Source organism: Nannobrachium achirus (genome assembly GCF_963921795.1).
Source record: "Nannobrachium achirus genome assembly, chromosome: 5".
NCBI lineage: Eukaryota > Metazoa > Chordata > Actinopteri > Myctophiformes > Myctophidae > Nannobrachium > Nannobrachium achirus.
The window spans coordinates 32,189,943-32,212,934 of NC_137814.1; the positions used below are offsets into that span (position 1 = coordinate 32,189,943).

General features: G+C 43.0%; 1 protein-coding gene across 1 annotated transcript in view; it reads right to left on the reverse strand.

Annotated features, from left to right (window-relative positions):
- Nucleotides 1-20,127, reverse strand: part of xkr4 (XK related 4) — a 41,848-nt gene extending 21,721 nt beyond the window's left edge. Inside the window, exon 1 of the mRNA XM_080726084.1 lies at nucleotides 19,212-20,127. Coding sequence (XP_080582210.1) covers nucleotides 19,212-19,990 — 779 coding nt within the window. The 5' untranslated portion in view covers nucleotides 19,991-20,127. The remainder of the gene's footprint in view (nucleotides 1-19,211) is intronic.
- Between the last annotated feature and the right edge of the window lie 2,865 nt (nucleotides 20,128-22,992).

Consider the following 22,992-nt stretch of genomic DNA (forward strand, 5'->3'; position numbering starts at 1 on the left):
AACACTCTGTTAGGGCACGGTCACACCACACTTTTATTCTACCTATAAGGACGGAATCTGCCAATGCATTTCAATGGGAATGAAGTGGTTTGCTGCCATTTGCGTATTTCTGAAAAAAGTACAAAGGTATTTGTACTGTACTTAAAGGGATATTTTACTTTCAAATAAAATAAACATTACTGTGTTTTTTTTAATGTTTATTTTATTTGAAAGTGAAATATCCTTTTAATTTACCAAAAGTAGAAAGTTCTCATTAGGCAGAGACTGCTGTCCCAGTACAATATTTGCCTCTGAGATGTAGAGGAGAGTAGAAGAAAAAGCACTGAAAATACTCGAGTAAAGTAAAAAAAAAAGAGAAAAAAAATGAAACACCACTGAATATGCCATTGATTAACAGTTTCAGCCACATCATTAATACCTTACCCAACTTACCTGAACAACTCAAGTCAATGTCTAAACATCATTGCGGCGGCAGGGTTAAGAAGTCATTGAATTTCATTGGTAAGTCAATCTTTCCTCCAGGGACTATCTGCACTAGCCTGGCTCCGGTCCCAGAATCGCTAGCCATGCCCATTAAAAAATATGTTTGAGACTAAATGAGAATTCAGGCTGATATCTGCACATTAATATATATGTAAAGATAATGTAACTTTGACAAAGAATAAAGGCACCATAAAGATCATGACGATGTCATGTCACAGATATCCATCCAGCCATCATTTAGTGCCAAAGGAGAACATTTTGAAAACGGCTGGGTAAATTGCCTTGGAATTTATTGTGCACATTCATTCTCCTAGGGGGATGAACCCTACTTATTTTGGTGACCTCATGGCTCCTCTAGAGCAGCATGTCCTTTTCCTTTTTCAATTGCACACACCACAGATATACCGGTATATACTTCTGACTTCATTTGGATAGTACAGTATAGATTGACAGGAAACAGGAGAGAGAGAGAGAGAGAGAGAGAGAGAGAGAGAGAGAGGGAGTGGCATGCCGCAAAGATCGAACCCACAACTCGCTGCCAGGCACTATAGCCTTTAACAGTAGTTCACCCCAAAAAATACTTGTTTTCAAACACACCCCATCCAATGATTTGATGACCGGGTCTTTGGTCAATAGGAGACTCAGTAGGAGATGTAAATCTTTTCTTATTTTCAAAAATGCAATTAGCCATAGGACTACTGCCCTACAAAGGCAGAGTGCAGTACCTACGTACAAGAATGTCACTAAAAAATTGGTTTAAAAGTGTTACAGCTGATCAGCCAAATGAGATAAAGGCATAAAAGTGATATTAAACTGATTGTATATCTGTTCTTGAGATAATTGTCAATATCATGAAGACTAATTTGACCTTTGGGCGACACGAATAAGTTGGTGTGTCCGAAAACGTAGTTACTGCACTCTGCCTTTGTAGGGCAGCATACATTGTGTCCCTTACAAGAAGAAAACGATCACAGTAACTGTTCTCAACTGGGTTTGATGTAAAAGTGGAAATACATAATCCAGCTCTGTGAAACAAGTGCATGCGAGAAGTGCAAGCGAGATCCACTTTCAAAATAAAACACATCTGCCCCATTTAGCAAAGCATAAACGACAGATGCATAACCTGTACGTACAGCTGGAAGTATATGGACATTTTATCCAGCTGTATCCGTCCTGTCACTCACGTTAAACACAGCTATAACCACCTCTGCTGCATGTGAAAGGCTTTTTAGTGCAGCTGGTCTGAATATTGAATAGGGAATGTATTCACACAACACAACTTAAAACAAACCAAAAACCGCTTCTACTGAGGGTGAATAAGTAGTTCACATTCTCACCTGCCAGTGCCACCACAAGAGACCTATTTCACCTCATTTGAAATGGACAGAGGATGTCATTCCGAACAAATTCTCAAAAGGTTTCTGTCCTGCCCACAGCCCTCCAATGAGACACAGGCAGTAAATTCTTTTTTTTGTGCTATTTTATCATTCACATTAGTGAGGACCAATTATATTTTCAAGACAGGTTGAAAAGAGGTGAAGGTCCTGTTTGACGTTTTTTGTTTAGTTGTTGAAGCATAATTTATTGAGTTTGTTTCACTGTTTTGTTGGGCTATAAAGCTAAAAGTGGAACTTGTATTTTATTTTCTGAGAAATCTGCATCTACAGCATTTCAGGTGTTTGACTAATGCTGACACACGCACACACTTACACGCACGCACACACACGCACGCACGCTTGCACGTACGCATGTGTGCACGGCACGCACACGCACACATGCTCATGCACGCATGCATGCACAGACACGCACACGCGCACAAACTTACTGTTGAAGAACAGAATTCTTTATTTATTGGATGACATTTAAATATAACAGACAATGTAAATGTGGTCAGGTTGCAGCCAACAGACAGTCCAGGCTTTAATCAATGGAATAATAACAAATACTGTAAAGCCTGGGTTAAACTGTTAGTCCATGGGATGGTAGACCTAGCAGTGTCTCTTGGCAATCATGGAATAATGGCCAGGCAACGACAGCAAACACCATATAACCCACTGTAGAAAACACTCAGGACCAACTTGAAACCACTTTAGTCATGACTAGCACTGATGGAGGACTATGTGCTCTCCTCTGCTTGTTGCCACATTTACAGTAAGGCAGATTACATTCACATCCGGCATTAAAGGTAGGGTAAATGATTTCATTTAATTCTAATTATAAGAAAAAAGGTCTGATGTTCTGATAGTCCTAATTACTATAGAGCAGTGGTTACCAAACTTTTTTTTTCAGGGTTAGGGTTAGGGTTAGGGTTGGACTCATTTTTTTAAGATGAAAATCCTGGCACGACTAGCCTGACAATCAGCCTGAATTGCATTTTGTTTCACTCCCTGAATCGCCAAAACAAAAATTTAAAGGGGTGTGGCTAGCGATTCAGTGTCTGAACCAGGCTATGGCACGACAGTTTTAAAAAATATCTTTGTTTTTAGTAGCCTACATCTTTCTTTGAGATTCACATACTGAAAATATTTACAGCCTTTAGAAAGAAGGCAAGCATACACAATAGCGTGACACATCCACTGTCATTTACAAGCTATAATTGACAAATTATCTGCAATTTTCTACTTGTAGTTTCTACTTGAATCAGTGCAAAAACATTTCCCTCACCATGGCACTGCAATTACAGCACTCTTAATAAAATGTATTTTATTTATATATTTTAAGTAGGATAATTATGCAATATACAATGTAGTAGACTACTGCGGCTGATACAGACAACAAGGGTGGATCAATAAAGAATTATAGTTATAATTATTGTACTTGTTGAAAGTGTACACAGTTACATACTGTACATTTGACATTTCACTTGTATGAATAAATAAATGCCTTATTGCACTTGTATTGAGAGCGCATCAAGTGTATTCACACAGAGGGTACAGTACTGGGTAGATTACCAATCCTAGATATCTGTCAGTGAGGGGCAGTGGGCTCCAGTTCCTCTGCATATTGTAAGGGTCAGGACAGGTGGAAATCTTGTTATGTCCAAATTAAATGATATGATAGTGAAAATAGTTGCATCGCTCTGCGTTGTGAGCTTGTAGATCTGCTATTTTCACTGCTTTTTTTGCAACGCTCTTGTATGACGAAGTAGGGCAATCATTTATGTTATAGACATAAAGTACAAAGTTTCTGCCTGACAGCAACAATGTGTGATGCAAAACTCTCTCCATCTCTAGATGCTTGATTTCAGTCCGTGGGCATCAAATCCTGAGCCTCGATCAGCAAGTTCTCAGGCCAGAGGAGTCGATCTCTGAACCGGTCCTTTATGTTTTCTCTCTTTCTCTGTCTGCCTCTCTCAGTGTATGTCTGTCTGTCTATCTGTCTGTCTGACCCCTCTTCTCTCTCTCTCTCTATCTCTCTGTGACTATGGCAGAGTGAGATTAGACATGGCTCCCATACCCCGAGGACACAACTCAGCGCAGCATCAATGCAATGTGACAGTGGCGAAGTAGAGCATGCACGTACGCAAGTGCGCGCGCGCACACACACACACACACACACACGCGCGCGCACGCACGCACACACACACACACACACACACACGCGCACACGCACGCACGCACACACGCACACACACGCATGCACACGCACACACTACAGTCCCTGCCAAAAGGAAGTACTGGTGAAGTAGAGTGGAAGATAAGAGCATTGTTTTATTCATCCACTTTGTTCTTTCTTTCTTTCTTTCTTTCTTTCTTTCTTTCTTTCTTTCTTCAGCTTTGGATACAGTACAGTATTGTAGAAGTCACCAATCCTGAATGTTATCCTCCACTAGCACTACAGTATGTTCCAATCAATTCCTCTCAGGTACAATACAGCAGACTTGCAGTAAACACTTAATATTGTACATTGTCTTAATACTGTCTAGAGGTTGACGTTGTGTTGTTTGTTGGATGTTGAAAATATCTGTTTCAAAAGGTTGCAAATGTGTGGCCAGGACCCAAATAGGCCAAAGTCACAGCAGACAATTAATATGATGAGACAGCAACAAACTAGAGCATGGGCATGGACATACACGCACGCACGTATGCATGCATGCACGCACGCACGCACACAGGTATCTGTGTCACTGACCATTGTATAATTGTCCATTGTGTAAAATGGTCAGGGGATGCGGGTGAATCAAAATATGAAGAATCAAACTTTATTGGAAGCGTCCAAGAGAAGAGTCAGTCCAATTCCACAGAAAGAAGGAAAGAAAGAAAGAAAGAAAGAAAGAAAGAAAGAAAGAAAGAAAGAAAGAAAGAAAGAAAGAAAGAAAGAAAGAAAGAAAGGAAGGAAGGAAGGAAGGAAGGAAGGATCAGGTTAATGCAGCCAGAGACTCCAGAGACCGAAAGACAAACATACAAGAAGACACCCACATGGTGACTGGCAGTCTCCTCTCATTTCTCAAGCAAACAGAGGAAGGAGAGAAAAACAGACAGAGAGGGAAAAATAGGCTTTATATCATGATTCTGCTGCCATTTCTATGGTAACCAATCAACTCAGCTAAAGCCTTCCTGCCTGCCTGCACTGGTCTGGATTAAAGAGAAGAGACAAAAAGGTAGCAGGTAGAGGTGAAGAAATAGAGGAGACAAAGGATATAGTCTAGGAAACTACAAAATGTGGTTGTTCTTTAGTCTTTTTTCTTGTTAGTTTCACTTCTTGTCAATAGCTATATGGGCAACTCATGCTTTTCCTGTACATCTAGTATTTTTACTGTTGGTGACTGGGAGCTGTCCATACAGTATAGCCACTATGTGCCACTGCTGGTTTGTTTTACACTGCAATGTCCAACAAGCAGAAACGTTGATTACTCTGATTTCAGTACATCAATTACATTAAATAGGCCTGATCTTGTTCATTGACATGTTTCAGATCCAAGAGTACACATGCATGCAACTGAGTAGTACACCCACCCAGGGTGTACAACTGGGTGAATCTCCTCAATGTCAGGTGAAAAGAAGCGGTCTACGATGGTCAGGGGGTTAAAGTATAATCCAATTCGGAATTGAATTTAAAAAAATCATTGGTTGTCCGCTCTACATCCTCCCACGCAACTGTAGAGGTTACTGTAGATTAAAAAAGACTACAGAAGAAGGGGAGAAGTGAAATGGCTTAATTACTAAATTGGAAGAAATGGGTGAAAATAGAAGAAAACAAAACGTGGGTGCATAAATCTTTAGTTCCTTCAAATTGTACCTTTATGATGTACTGAAATAAGACCAGTATAACAAAAGCTAAAGGGGACATTATCATCCCTATAACGCAAGTTATACATATGTATTCTTTAAGTTTTAATCTATCCATCTCTAGAATTAAGTGAAACATTTATTTATTGATCCCTTGCTCCTTCTGGCATCGTGTTTGGTGTGCAAATGTACTGCACATTCTGAAGCTCTTTGGATAAAGGTGCTGTTTAAATACAGACAATGACAAAGACAAGACATCACACTGACACACACACACACCACACACACACACACACACACACACACACACACACACACACACACACACACACACACACACACACACACACACAGCCGGTGAGACTTGGCTCATATCCTAGGCACTGTGTACAGCAGATGTTGTCAAATGCTAGGTGTCTAAGGTGTGATTAACGAAAATAGCAAAAAGAAAATACAATAAAAATATCATAACTTGTTATTGAAGATCAGCTATTTTAGCTATTTTTGAAACACGGCTTAAGTGGTTAAGATCTGTGGTTTCCATATAGATACAGTATACACATACAGTAGACACCGCATCGGCTGCTGCTGCTGCTGCTCACTGGAGCGATCAATGGGGCTGCCATATCGGTGCCTTCTAGCTGTGCCTTCTTATGCATGCATGCTCCCCATGTACTGTACTGTACTGTATGTCTATTGAAGCAGGAAGTCTCTCCACAATTAAAATCATCATAACTTGCTGAATTCCAAAACGATTTGCAAGTGGTTTGGCTTGTTAAAAATGTTAGACATGTAGTAGGATACTTGGTTAAATTAAAAATGTGTATCTCACACCGTATCTCATGTAGGCAACTAGAAAAATATTGTTCCTTCGAAACAATTGTGGGCTCGCTTCAAGCCAGAAAACAATGGCTATAAAAGCACAAAATGTCAAGATCGCAGGCATTGCTCTCTTTGACGTTACTGACGTCAAAGATTGGTCCATTTTGTTCCAAAAATGTGTTGTGCAAAAGTTGACCCGCTGGTGGCGCTATAACAGGCCAATGTGAGAAGGTTGGTATCTGTTCCTTGACCTATTGGGAATGTGCTTGCAAGATTTCACGCACATCCCAGGCTGTGTTCATGATTTGAGGTGTTTTTGGCTTTGGACACTTTATCGCTGCTTGCAGCTATATTTATTATTATTATTTTATAATTTTTTTGTGTGCACTTCATAGGCATGTTAGATAAAGGTCCTTAGATTGCGTGTAGAATGTTTCATGCAAATTGCAAAAAAAATCCTAGAATAAAAACGGGTTTAAGCGTTTTACAAACTGCTCAAAATTATATAGCGCCCCCCTTTGGCCATTTGGGGTAAGATTGGTTTCAGTGATATTTGAACTAACCCTCTACACTATTTTGTCATGAAAATGTGACTTTGCATGTATGTTTTAGAGGCAGAAGAATAATTTGCATAAAAATGCAATATTGTTTGAATTATTTAAAAAAGCATGTTTCAATGTTAAAGAAATCCGATCTGACAGATCTTTAGATATCGGTCCAAAGTTCACGTAAAAAAAGTTTTGTGCACGTGACGCGAAAATTCCAGAATAAAAGCGGGTTTACGCGTTTTACAAACTGCTCAAAATGGCGGAAAATTAAAGGGCGGAGCTTACTTAACAACGACACAGATGTCTTCCGCTTGAGTCAAAGCACACGTGTAACAAGTTGCATGTCTTCAAACGAAACGAGTCATGACTTATGCCCGTTTGAAGTTTGAATTTTCAGACGCTTCGTATAGCGCCCCCCTTTGGCCGATTGGAATAAAATTGGTTTCAGTGATACTTTGACTAACCCTCCACATCTTTGCCAAATGCCATGAACGTGTAACTTTGCATGTATGATTTAGAGGCCGAAGAATAATTTGCATAAAACCGCAATATTGATTGAATCATTAAAAAATTATATTTCACTTTAAAAGAAATCCGCCGAGATTAGTTTAACCGTATTGGTCCAAAGTTCATGTGAAAAAAGTTTTGTGCACTTGACGCGAAAATCCCAGGAGGAGATAGATTTTTACTGTTTTTCATATAATTCCGAATTGTGGGAGACCTAAAGGTCAGAGGTCAAAAGTTAGAGGGTAAAAGTTGTTCGGCATGAGGAGACGCATAAGTGTATACAGGTTTCATGGCTGTATGTATAACACAGCATGAGCTATACCTGTTCAAAGTTCGCACTTTCGAAGGCTTCCTACAGCGCCACCATTTGGCCGATTGCTATAAAAAATAATAGCGCACTTCGCCACTGTAAACTGAACACATTGATGTTTTTATTTTCATTTTCTCACTAAGTATGTAGGAGTAGAAAGGAACCGAAGTTCCCGTCTACTGTCTGACTGACTGATAGATAAATAACTAGAAAAATATTGTTCCTTCGAAACAATAGTGGGCTCGCTTCAAGCCGGAAAACAATGGCTATAAAAGCACAAAATGTCAAGATCGCAGGCAGTGCTCTCTTTGACGTTACTGACGTCAAAGATTGGTCCATTTTGTTCCAAAAATGTGTTGTGCAAAAGTTGACCCGCTGGTGGCGCTATAACAGGCCAATGTGACAAGGTTGGTATCTGTTCCTTGACCTATTGGGAATGTGCTTGCAAGATTTCACGCACATCCCAGGCTGTGTTCATGATTTGAGGTGTTTTTGGCTTTGGACACATTATTGCTGCTTGCAGCTATATTTATTATTATTATTTTATAATTTTTTTGTGTGCACTTCATAGGCATGTTAGATAAAGGTCCTTAGATTGCGTGTAGAATGTTTCATGCAAATTGCAAAAAAAAATCCTAGAATAAAAACGGGTTTAAGCGTTTTACAAACTGCTCAAAATTATATAGCGCCCCCCTTTGGCCATTTGGGGTAAGATTGGTTTCAGTGATATTTGAACTAACCCTCTACACTATTTTGTCATGAAAATGTGACTTTGCATGTATGTTTTAGAGGCAGAAGAATAATTTGCATAAAAATGCAATATTGTTTGAATTATTTAAAAAAGCATGTTTCAATGTTAAAGAAATCCGATCTGACAGATCTTTAGATATCGGTCCAAAGTTCACGTAAAAAAAGTTTTGTGCACGTGACGCGAAAATTCCAGAATAAAAGCGGGTTTACGCGTTTTACAAACTGCTCAAAATGGCGGAAAATCAAAGGGCGGAGCTTACTTAACAACGACACAGATGTCTTCCGCTTGAGTCAAAGCACGCGTGTAACAAGTTGCATGTCTTCGAACGAAACGAGTCATGACTTATGCCCGTTTGAAGTTTGAATTTTCAGACGCTTCGTATAGCGCCCCCCTTTGGCCGATTGGAATAAAATTGGTTTCAGTGATACTTTGACTAACCCTCTACATCTTTGCCAAATGCCATGAACGTGTAACTTTGCATGTATGATTTAGAGACCGAAGAATAATTTGCATAAAACCGCAATATTGATTGAATTATTAAAAAATTATATTTCACTTTAAAAAAAATCTGGTTGATCAATCTCACCGTATTGGTCCAAAGTTCATGTGAAAAAAGTTTCGTGCGCGTAACAAAAAAAACCCAGGAGGAGATAGATTTTTACTGTTTTTCATATAATTCCGAATTGTGGGAGACCTAAAGGTCAGAGGTCAAAAGTTAGAGGGTAAAAGTTGTTCGGCATGAGGAGACGCATACGTGTATACAGGTTTCATGGCTGGACCTCAAACACAGCATGAGCTATACCTGTTCAAAGTTCGCACTTTCGAAGGCTTCCTACAGCGCCACCATTTGGCCGATTGCTATAAAAAATAATAGCACACTTCGCCACTGTAAACTGAACACATTGATGTTTTTATTTTCATTTTCTCACTAAGTATGTAGGAGTAGAAAGGAACCGAAGATCCCGTCTACTGATTGCCTGATAGATAAATAAATAATGACAATATCTAAAGTGTGCTCGCCTTATAGGCGAGCCCACAATGACAATATCTAAAGTGTGCTCGCCTTATAGGCGAGCCCACAATAACAGTAATGATTATAAAACAGAAAAGAGGAGTTATGGCAAGCTGCCCCGATGCATTAGGAGGCGTGGCTAGCTTTCACCAATACAGCTGCGGCGTTGACACTCCAATATGGTCTACGTCAGGGGTCTTCAACGTTTTCAGGTCAAGGACCCCTTAGTCGAGAGAGAGACGAAGCAGGGACCCCCATAGCTCTGGTCCATAGCGTTAGTGGAGTTCTCCCTAACGCTATGTTCCTCTACCTCCGTATTCCTTGGCAAAACCGGAAAACCGTGCCGTCTGGTCCGAAAATAACAAAAACTGTTTCGCCCCTCACCAAACCAAATGTATCAGAGGACAGTTGAAAGCTTACTCTACTTAGTGGACGCGGTCTGAGCCCCCCACCACACGATTAAAATACATTTCTAAAATATTCCACCGGATGGAGACTCCATTTCTTCTAGTTTTTTACTATTTTGTCGTCGCCATCATGGCACCAACTCACTACTGCCGCGCAGGTCAGAGGACCGAAATGCACCGCATTAACAGAGCATTAGTCTCGTTGGAACCACTGTTTCGTAAAAACAGTCTTCAACCAGGAAGAGTGTCTCCGTCAGGTGGATTATTTTTCATTTCGCCCTATAAATGTATTTTAAAGGAGTAGTTCACCCCCAAAATGACTTTTTTCCTATTGATTACTCATGCCATGGAGAGTAGAGTTCAATAATATTTTTTGTTTTTTGTCACATTCCTAAGACAAAAATTTGATTTGAGTAAATTTACCCCCATTGTTTCCGGATGGTGACCCGTTTCGAAACGGGTCCCCATCCGGAATGAATGGGGGTAAATTTATTGTTATCACATTTTTGTCTTAGGAATGCGACAAAAAACTAAAAATATTATTGAACTCTAGTCTCCATGGCATGAGTAATCAATAGAAAAAAAGTCATTTTGGGGGTGAACTACTCCTTTAAGCGTGTGGTGGGGCGCTCAGAATGCGTCCACTAAGTAGAGTAAGCTTTCAACTGTCCACTGATAACTTTGGTTAGGGGCGAAAGAGTTTTTGTTATTTTCGGACCAGGCGGCGGGGTTTTCCGGTTTTGTCAAGGAATACAGTGGTAAAGGAACATAATTAGGGAGAACTCCACTAATGCTATGGACCAGAGCTAGGACCCCCACAACCCATAGATATCATATAGTGTCAATGTTGGACGGCACAATCATCTGTGTATTTTGGATTCATGTCAATTTGTGTTTTCAGATATTTAACCACATGAACCATCAATACTTAATAAACTTGACCTTTCACTCTGTACTTAGTCTGCTCTTTTTCTCCTCTACCCAAAAACCTCTGAAAATAGCCGATCTACAAGCTCACAATGCCTCGTCGCAGTGCGAGGCGTTGTGAGCTTGTAGATCTGCTATTTTTGGCTTAAGTTCTCAGAATATGGACGCTAGGGTTCAAGTGGTTCATATAAAAAAGGAAAAAAAAAGCTTCTATCACACAAAGATTTGGAGGACCCCCTGTAGTAACTCTGAGGACCCCTGTTGAAGACCCATGGTCTACATCTTTATGTGGTTCCCATGTCCAGGGAGAGAGCGTCTGAACTACCCTCTCTCTGATTGGTCTCTCAAGTTGTCAATTGAAAATGTGAACAGGAAGTGTTAAGACGATATCCCTACTTGGTGCGGAAATAGAAATCCCTTTACCACAAGAAATCTTTGTAAATAACTTCACTTATCCAAGAAGATTATTTTAGGTATCCAAATGCCTTTTGATGGCCAAAACAAATAGACATTAAAGCAATATTGTTCCAAATCCCTTGGTTTGCAGCAGCAAGTCAGATATCAAGTTTGTATGGTTCCACACTTTCGGTTGCCTGAGGCTGTGACACAGGCTTAAGACCTGGGTCACATACTGTCTGGCCCTAGCTGTGCTGTTCTGTCTAATGAAGCAAAGATACCTTCCAAAAGTAATCCAAAAGGTTACTTAGCACCAGCCACAGAGCATGACCGCGGCAGCGGCATGCTCACAACGCCTCGCAGCGACCCACAGGTTGAGAACCACTGCTCTACATCTCTCTCTCTCTCTCTCTCTCTCTCTCTCTCTCTCTCTCTCTCTCTCTCTCTCCCCCTCCCTGCTCTCTGTCTCTCTTTCTCTCACAAAGAAATAAACCGCTGGGAGAAAGTTGTGAATAATGCAACAGAAGGCAGGCAAGCCTTTCAACACTTGCATGCACACACGCAGGCATGCGTGCATGTACAGTCACACACAATACTACTGGGACGTTAATGTATAGCTGTTTCAATCGTCATTCCCTGTGGTTGTTCACACGGGAACCACTTGCATTTCAGGACACAATATCCCACTGGTCCCCCAGTATTTATTAAACAATCTATAAGGCAAAGGGTTACTGTCAGTAGCAAAGAGGACAATTTATGAACCTACTACCACAACAACTTGCTGATAATGAAAGGACATTTCTGCCCATTTTCAACTCAGGGCTCTTCAGCAATCAATATCACACAAGAGGGAGTGCTGTTATATTGTATATCAGCACAGAGTGTGATTTGGTTGTAGGTTGTAAGCACAAGGCCGCAAAACACTATACTGTATATGCTATTCATCAAGTAATGGGAGACTGCTGTTTGCTCCATCCACAAAAATAGTTCCTTCAGGATTCCATCAATACAAATGTTGCTAAGCAACAAACAATCAGGCCTGACTGAGAGGGTGAATAACAGACTTGCAAATTTTTACTAGTGAGCTTAGTTAGTAGGAGGTGAGAAGAGGGTGTGTGTGTGTGTGTGTGTGTGTGTGTGTGTGTGTGTGTGTGTGTGTGTGTGTGTGTGTGTGTGTGTGTGTGTGTGTGTGTGTGTGTGTGTGTGTAATATGCATTTTGAGGCAAAACAGCATTATTACAAAAATGATGCTGTTTTATCTCATAACACAGGAGACAGTGTGGCTTCAGAAAAAAAAGTACTAGTCTGGACATGATCTTCGCTGCTCCCAATGGCATCCTCCCAAATGTCTCGGCATCCTCAAACAGTTCCACAATGGCATGCAGGCAATGGCATGTGTACTTATTGGCCAGAAATCAGTTGTGGTGAAGCAGGGATGTGTACTGTACGGGCCCCTGTGACATTAAAAGAAGCAGCGGCACCCCTCTTACACAAGTACATAAAGGAAGATGGGGGTGTTCAAAGTCAGTGCACCTTATGGGAGCTTGTTATCTGTGCCAGGACAAAGGCGTGGCCGAGACTATGTTTTCGCCCCTATCCGTCCGCGTGTCAGTCCGTCCGTGTGTCCATGTGTCCGTCCGTCTGTCCGTCTGTGAGCAGCTAATCTCCAGCAGCACCGTTCGACTGATTGGCATGAAACTGTGCAAGCATGCTCATTGAAGGCCAAGTAAAAACCTCTGCCCAAATTTCTCACATTGGCCTGTTATTAAAGGAGCAGGAAACCCCCCCTCATTATTTGTTTTATGGGATTTCAGAACATGAAAAGAAATCTAAAATGTAGGTGTGGTTATCTGCTGTTGTGGGGGGAGGTGGCGGAGTTGTGACTGTGTGTGTGTGTGCGCGCGTGACACGTGTTTGTGTGTGGTGACAGTGCGCGCACACACACTACATACACAACGTCCACATGCACGAAAAATAGCCGGGACACTTTCGCAACGCGTTGTGAGTTTGTAGACCGGCTATTTTTTTTTCGGAGAGAAAGTAGCCTGTCATTAATTAATTTTGTCCAAACATCAAATTGGTACACATTATCTCGTTATGTGATCAAGATGTATCTGTCAGATTATTTTGGCTATGAACCAAAGTTTGTGGGCCCTGTATGGGTAAGCAACCCAGCCTGGTGGAGACCTGTGCTCGGAGGAGCACACTTTCTGGTTTCGCATCAGACGCCTACAAGCAAAAAATAAGACCTTGGTCAGCAACATCCAGGGGCTGCAATATGCAGATACAGTAGTTGTACGCATCTGGCCCACAGCCCAGCTGCCGTGCATGTCCTCAGTTAATCACTCACCAGGTCTTGTGATCGCCCCAAGAAACTGAGGTCATCATGCCAGAGATGTACTGTACTTCCTCTCCTCTATCCCTCTAGTGTTGAGCATCAACCCCTCAAGGTTGTCCAGCAGTTTTGCTATATCTGTATATTGATGCCCACCTGCCTAACTGATGATGACATCCAGGCCTGCGTCAACCTAGCCTCCTCCTCTGACAAAAGTCGCAGTCGGTCTACAGCAGGGGTCTTCAACAGGGGGTCCGGGACCCCTAGGGGGTCCTCAAAGTTACAACAGGGGGGGGCGCCAAATCTTTGTGTGATTGGATAATTGTTTTAAATTAACAACTTGAACCCTCACATCCCTATTCTGAGGAGTGCTTTAGCCAAAAATAGCAGATCTACAAGCTCTCAACGTCTCGCGCTGAGAGCTTGTAGACCGGCTATTTTCGGCAAATAGGTTTGGTGTAGGTAAAAAAGAGCAGACCAAGTACAGAGTGAAAGGTCAAGTTTACTTAGTATCGACAATAAAAGTAGTTAAATGTCTGAAAAAACACATTAACACGAATCCAACATGGACTGATGACAGTGCAGTCAAACAAGTCTATGAATCTATCTATGAAATCGATGAAAATCTGCAACACAATTTTATACAATATGTAGTGGGGGTCCCTGCTGTATCTCCCTCTCAGATAAGGGGTCCTTGGCCTGAAAACATTGAAGACCCCTGGTCTACAGAACAGTGTGTGTCCAAGTACATTTTTGATGCCAACACTTTCATACTTTTACTCAAGTACATTTTTTGAAAATCCTGACTTTTACTTGTATTTATACATTGCAGTATTGATACTTTTACTTAAGTAGACTATGTGAGTACTTTTTCCACCACTGCCTGGCAGGACCGTGTTCCCCATAGTGACATTCTCCAACGCCATCAGCATCAAGGCAACCCTGGCACAGAGGCAACTCGGTGGGCCCGCCATGTGATCCTGATGCCTGGCTACCGTTGGCCCTGTCAATATGGACAGATCCTGTCAGCCAGAAGAAACCCTGGTGGTCCAAAGCTGCGGTATAAAGATCAGCTAAAAGAGACACTAAAGAGGTGCAACCATGCAACATCAACCCCAATGACCTGGAGTTAAATCAGCCTCAAGAAGAAACGCACCCAGCAACGGTTGGTACAGCGCCGGCAAAGACACCTTCATGCTGATCCAGCACCATCCATCTCAGCCTCCTGATCCAGGCCTCATATGTGTGTGCGTGTGTGTGTGTGTGTGTGTGTGTGTGTGTGTGTGTGTGTGTGTGTGTGTGTGTGTGTGTGTAGAGGCTATAAACATGGACTTGTAGTGGAGCCAGGGGTATGGTTGCTAAAGACAGCCTTACCAGGAGAGTGGAGTGTACGGGGAAGAGAACAGAAGAGAATTGGATTTGTTTCTCCTTGACAGGATTGTTTTGGAGTTGTCGTTCTATACCAGGTTTAGACCAGTTACAAAGGAATTGTACTTTTATGTACCACTACACAAGATGTGACAATAAAGAAACCTTGAGGTTAAAGTTAGTGTTCTTTACATAATAGCTGTGGTGTGTCATGTACAGAACATGGTGTGTCCTATCAGTAGTACACAGGCAGTATCATGTACAGCAGTGGTTCTCAACCTTTTCTGGATCAGGGCCCACTTGAAAATGTCAAAATAATTTGCGGCCCAGCCACCTGACCACTTAATGGGTGGGGAGTAGGGCATTCACGAATAGTGATTTTAAGTATTCGAATTATTCGACCTCAAAGTATTCGAATTGTCGAATATTCGACAGGACTGGCCAAACTGTCAAATATTAAGTAAGCAAAAGGCGAACATTGTGAAAATAACTGAGAGAGGGAGAGAGAGAGAGCCTATCTCATCCATACAATAACCCGGCCAAAGCTGGATACCAAAGCCTGAATCCGCTGAATGTCATGTCACAAAACGTCACGTTCTCAGCACAATAAACTCGCAAAGACAGGCAAGCCAACAACACAGAGCGGTGTACTGCGTCGTGTTTTCTGCTTGTTCATAATAGTTATGTTGCGACAATCAACAGTGTTGCAATCCAAAATAGTAGATCTATTCTAAACTTAAAATCCATAATATATAGCAAATCAATCTACAGTCAGGTGTAGCCTCTAACCACTCAGACCTACAATAAATGTGACTGTGAATCTTATTACAGCCCAGTCCCCAGATGGAGGGCTAATAATAGAAACCATGGTGAGCTCATCTGAGACTACAGGACCAGCTCTAGCCTGTCAGTCTATCTGCCACACAGAAACCTCACTGCTCTATTTGGGACTAATGACTTTCATCTCACGCACGCAGTTTTGTCTTGCTACCCTGTACTAGTATGGACCTTCCATTCACGCACGCACACGCGCAGTACATACATCTCTAGGTACAATTAAATGGGATGATACAATGATCATGATCATGATCCAACATAAATCATGACACATCCCATCCCGGTAGCTTCCACTGGCTCTACAGCACACTGCTATATTATAAATAAACATTCTAAAACAGTACACTTCCTCCAGGACGGTTACAGTAGTCTTAAGACTCCTCTGTCAATACTACAATACACCACCCAGATCACATAGTCAACAGTTAAAATGAAGACTCTAATCTTTCAAGCCCAAGTCACAGATTCAAGATGCAGATCCAAGAACAAAGCATGTCCAATTGGTGTGCCTTGGGCATAAAACATTTGGAAATCACTATGAACATTATAGTAACATATATAACTGTGGTCAGAAAATATGTCTTCGACATATGAGTTAAAGTGTTGTTAAGTCTATGGCAGCTGCTTCTCTCCTGTCTCCCAGAGAACTTGACTGCTATTACTTTGAAAAACATTTTACGTCAAAGCTACAATGTGGGCTTAATCTTTGTAGTAATAAAATACATTATTTTTGCAATAACTAAACCAAGCATCCACCTAATTTTCATTCGTCCCATACTATGATGCCTTGGGCTCAGCATCACTAGACAGCATCAAATGTCTACGACAAAGAAATAAACAGGGGGTATTACAGTATTGAATGTGAAATAACAGTGTCCATTATTAGCCTATAAGGATGCTGTGGTATTAAATGAAGAGAATTACAGAGTCCGGCAAAGCTGAATGTGATTAATAATAGATTGATAGTTTAGTTTTATTACAAAGTTGTGGTAGAGTTGATCAATAACCCATCCATTACTGTTGGCATAATGGATTAAATTATTTTGCTTCACAAAGCTTGGTTAGTATGGTCTCCTGATAGTGATTACATTTTCTGATTGCTTCCTCCCACGATAGGACCTAAAAACTGCTGCAGACCCATTTCTAGTGGGTGAATCCATGACAAGAGTATCAGGATGTTTCCATAAGCCTGTATGCCAGCGATACACTTGTTTGTGTGCTTGTATTTTAAGAGAGTTGCAGACAAACCCACATGTCTCCTTAGTTGGCCTGAGATCACATCCTTCCAGTGTCTCCTCTATAGAGTAAATGTTCATTTAACTCAGAATGTGTCAAGAAAGGACCTTTACAGGTAAATAATAGTTAAATTATCACACACACATGCACGCACGCACACACACGCACGCGCGCGCACGCACGCACGCACGCACGCACGCACGCACGCACGCACGCACGCACGCACGCACGCACGCACGCACGCACGCACGCACACACACACACACACACACACACACACACACACACACACACACACACACACACACACACTGTGTAATTGGTGCATCCTTCTCAGCCTTCCAAACTTTCTCCATAAAGATACAAAGAATACAAAAAGGGGTGAGCTGGCCTCTTTTACCCTTGTTTGTACGCTGGCAGAAAATGTTAAAGGACGACTGCCCAACATTGATTGGTATGCCACACAACCAGAGGCATTTTAGTCAGCGATATGAAGAGAGGCAAGAAGTTGAGGGGATGACATGACAGAAGAGGCAAGAAGTTGAGGGGATGACATGACAGCTGGGGCCATAAGCCAGATTTGATCTGTTGCACGTGCATGAATACTAGTAGGAATAATGAGGACACAGTGAAAGAGTTTACATGTGTAGCGTTACTATGTCACGTAAAAGTATAATTACAACAACAATAAGAGAGATGAAGAGCTAGAGAGCTAGAATTGTCTTTTAGTAATTGTGTTGGTAGGAGGATTACTTATGCACAATGTTATGCAAAGCGTATATTATCTGCATTTCAAAATAAATAACACATTTTTTAATTTGCATTTTAGATAGGCCTAAGTGCATCGTTTCCTTTATGGTGCAAGGAATCAAATCCACTGAAAGTCGGGGGCGCCCGCTGGCCTACTGGTCCAGGCGCATACCGGTACCTCTTAGGCATTGCCACATAGGCACTGATAGCAGAACATATTAATAGATAGTCACCAGCTATGATAAAGCATGTATCAGGTGCAATTCAGTTTTAGAGTAGGCTATATATTTATATGTAGGCTACACACACACACACTCACACTCACACTCACACTCACACACAGTATAGCCAGCCTGATATCATGTAGCTACTGGAGAGAGAGAGAGAGAGAGAGAGAGAGAGAGAGAGAGAGAGAGAGAGAGAGAGAGAGAGAGAGAGAGAGAGAGAGAGAGATATGGGGGGAGGGGAATAGCAATTAGCATCATGACTTATAAATTGATGATGGCATTGGTAAAAACAAAAAGCTGTAGACAAGACATTCATTATTATTTAAAGCTATAGTATATGGAGAGATGTTATGTTCAATATCAAAGGAGCTACCTGAAGGTGCACAGATGTGTGTGACAGTGTGAGTGTAGTGTGCTCACATTCATCCAATTACACACACTTCATTTACACACAGGTGACAGAGGCAACCAGGCAACAGCCTGCTCATCGGGAGCAGTTCGGTTTTAGTGTCTTGACTCTTGCTCAAGGTCCAGGACACCTCGAAATGAAGCCACTAAAGCCAGAAAGGCATGGGAAATGGAATCGGGGACCTTTACTGTTCCCACTCGGACTCCTGAGCCAGTGAGCCCCAAACCCTTTTGGTCTTGTTGATCCTGTAGTGTAAACAACATATGGCTCGCAAATAATACAATAATACAAGCCTAGTTACATTATAGGCTTCAGGGGGGGCTATTCACGTTTTGGCACTGTAGTGCCAACAAGGCTAATAATAGCAGACTGTATAAACTACCACTCTTCAAGTAACCGCGCCATAGGCTAAATGAAAACACAAAGCAGTTGGCAATGAAATGGATAACGCTGCTGTGCCTATACGTGCTGTCAGGGCACGATATAACGAGCGTACCTCCCCGTTTACTCCTTCATTCATTTATCCAAGAACAACACACGCACGCAGGCTAGAGGCGCACGCACGCACACACGCACGCGCGCGCGCGCACACACACACACACACACACACACACACACACACACACACACAGGCCCTGCATGTTTCATTCCATCTTACCTCCATAACTGTCCTAGCTGCAGAATATGGATGAGGGACTGGGCGAACCAGACGAAGAACGAGTACGAGGCCGAGCGTTTTTTACTTCTGCCGCCCCCGCCGAGGGTGCTGCTGGCGTTGCTGTTGCTCATCGTGTTCTTGCTGGCGGTCGACGCCTGTCGCTGAGGCGTGGACGGCGGGTGATGTTGCTGCTGCTGGGGGGCCGTGACGTCCCCGTGCGAAGCCGAGCCGCTGAGCAACTTGCTGCCGTCCATGTGGGAGCAGTTTGCCGCACTGCCGCCGATGCCCGAGCCCGGCCCCGCGGAGCCGGCGCCGCCGGCCGCGCTGCCCTCCTCGGCAGTCGTGAAGTCGTGGACGAACCATCGGAAGCTGAACACCTGCACGGAGAAGGAGCCCAGCACCACGAAGAACAGCGTCAGCCCGAACCACCAGTACTGGCGGTGGAGGTAGTAGTCCACCGACAGCCACACGTCGGTCCCCACATCGGCGAAATAGACCGCCACTGCGGCTAGGATCCACAGGCAGTCCCACAGCGTGTATTTCTGCGGCTGCTCCCGCTCCCTGATGCCCAGCCGGAGGCACGTCGAGTTGGAGCTCCCGCCGCCGCCGCAGCACCTCGACTCGCCGTTCGCGAAATCCCCGTCCCCGGTGCCCGCCGAGTCCGGCTGGGAGCCCGGGTTGAGCCCCTGCACGGAGCCCGAGTGCTCCGAGTTCTGCAGAGGCGTGAACGCCACGTCGCTCTTCTTGATCTTCAGCACCCCGTCCGATTTAGCCGCCATTGTTAGGGTCTCTGAATATTCCACCACAAGTATCCTCCTCTTCTAATGCCTCCCCTCCTTTCCCTTCCCCTGCGTCGACACCCTTCTCCGAGGCTCTGCTCCGCTTTTCTCCTGACGGGTTGGGTTCGAGGCTCCGGCTGGGATTGTGGGTTCTGGGCAGGGTTAGCTCTCCTCCTCTGGCATACTTCCGTTATAGCGCCGCCTATTCATAGAAAATAAATAATTAAAGAAAATACCTACATAGAATAAAACCTTTTGCTATATGGTTGGTTTTATTTTGGCTACTTGATTTGTTAATGATTGATAATGTGAACATTCAACATCTATATGTAGGCTATTTATGTTGCCTCTTTGCACATTTTGTTTGGTTTTGATGACACATGAACATAACTTACTATGGTTTGTTTCGCTATTGATGACAAACCTAAATAATTAGCCTCTCAAATTGTATTGTGCCCCCCCCCCCCCAATAATAGGACTATATAAATAACGTAATGATAACCTTACTTGCAGTCGACTTCGCAGAGAAAGGGCTGCAAACCATATGCTTCTTCCATGGATGAAAACTATGACATCATTGCTTTGCCCTCCTCCCCCCCCCCCCCCCCCTTCTCTCTCTCTCTCTCTCTCTCTCCTCCTGCAAGTGTATCTAAATAGTCAATAGTCAAACCGGGGTTCTATATTGCTGCCAAAATCTTAAAATAAAACAGATGAGGAATCCTTAGCTTAAGTAGCTTAAGCTTAAAATCCTCTTTCAATAGTCAATTATTGAATGAATTGCACGCTGAGATTTCTGTTCCCAAAAGCCTTGGATTCTTTGAACAAATAGATCAAATTAGCCCACAGATTTCTCTCCCTTTAAAATGTTCTGTTCACCATTCGCCCTGCTTACACTCACTCACTCACTCACTCACACACACACGCACGCACGCACGCACGCACACACACACACACACACACACACACACACACACACACACACACACACACACACACACACACACACACACAGACACCACACAATATTACAAGGGCTATAAATAAACATCTATGACTCAGCGCTATAACACGTGTCAATATGCCATTATCAAGTTATGCCAGTTCCATTGGCCACCAACATGATAACATATGACACATGGGGAACATTGGGTAAGAGAGGCTGAGTTTCAGCACCATGGCCAGTGTCTGTGTTTTAGCCATGGTTAGTGCCTCTGTTTCAGCACCATGGCCAGTGTCTGTGTTTCAGCACCATGGCCAGTGTCTGTGTTTCAGCACCATGGCCAGTGTCTGTGTTTCAGCACCATGTTGGCCAATGTCTGTGTTTTAGCACCATGGCCAGTGTCTGTGTTTCAGCACCATGGCCAGTGTCTGTGTTTCAGCACCATGGCCAGTGTCTGTGTTTCAGCACCATGTTGGCCAATGTCTGTGTTTTAGCACCATGGCCAGTGTCTGTGTTTCAGCACCATGGCCAGTGTCTGTGTTTTAGCCATGGTTAGTGCCTCTGTTTCAGCACCATGGCCAGTGTCTGTGTTTCAGCACCATGTTGGCCAGTGTCTGTGTTTTAGCACCATGGTTAGTGCCTCTGTTTCAGCTAGTCTGGGATCACTTCACTTTATGGGGTTTGATCCGGTCGGGAGCGGAAACCACTTTACGTCATGTTGTAGTCCTAGACGGACTACACTTTGGCCGGAACTATCAACCGGATTCAGTTTTAACCCAAAATATTCCCCTGCACCCAAGGACATACTTTTAGGGCCAACCTAATAAACACCTTGATGTGGCGTAGTTTTGCTTTTGAAAAATTCGTTTGGTATGTGCATCTTTTAATCCAACTCGTAGCGACTGGTAAGACTACGTAGGCTACTCCAGCATTTTAAAAGGGATTGGGGAAACAAACGGAGGGAACCAAATCAAAGCGACGCCGCTTCTTCTAGTGGTTTCCGCGCTTTAGGCGGAAACCAAACGGTCTGTTGTGAACCAACACCAGGCTCTCTCCCGGGAGAAAGCCTGGTAGGCGAGGTTAGTTTCAGCACCATGGCCAGTGTCTGTGTTTCAGCACCATGGCCAGTGTCTGTGTTTCAGCACCATGGCCAGTGTCTGTGTTTCAGCACCATGGCCAGTGTCTGTGTTTCAGCACCATGGTTAGTGCCTGTGCTTAAAGTAGTAGTTCACCTCCAAAATGACCCCTTTTTTCCTATTGATTACTCACTCACATTTTTGTATTTGTCACATTCCTAAGACAATAATTTGATTATAACATGTTTTACCCCCATTGATTCTGGATGGGGTCTCAAATCCAATTGCATTTGGGTCCCTTACGGCGATTAATCAATAGGAAAACAAAATATATTTTGGGGGTGAACTACACCATGGTTAGTGCCTGTGCTTCAGCACCATGGTCAGATCCTAAAACAGCGAAAGTGGATTGGTAGGCTAACAGTAAGATGCCTAAGTGCGAAAAGCGACATCGCGCCATCTGTCTTGGCCATCTGTCTTGGCCATATATGGATTCTGTTAGTGTGGCTCTCCTAACAGGGCATCATCTGGGCTTTTATGCCCATATATGGAGATCCCTAACAGAATCCATTTATGCCCATATATGGAGATCCCTGCTCTGAGTATCTGACATCACTGTGATGTCACCTATTTATGCCTATATATGGAGATCCCTGCTCTGAGTATCTGACATCACTGCGATGTCACCTGTGATGTCACAGTGATGTGTCAGGGGAACCACAGTGTCAGGCGTTACACGTATACATACGGTCAAGCTGTGACGGTTCTCATAGTAAACATGCTCCCTACGGTCGCAATTATACTGCGTGTGGCCTGTAGAGAAGAACTGATCTACAAGCCACTGTAACAATGTGTCATGGCAATAGGATGGAAAGAGACACTGCGTGTTGTGTGTTAAGTTGTGTATGAGGATGTAAAATAGAATAGCCTTAATGTACCTCGTGCTGTTTACGTTTCTGACTAATAAATAATCAATCAATCAATCA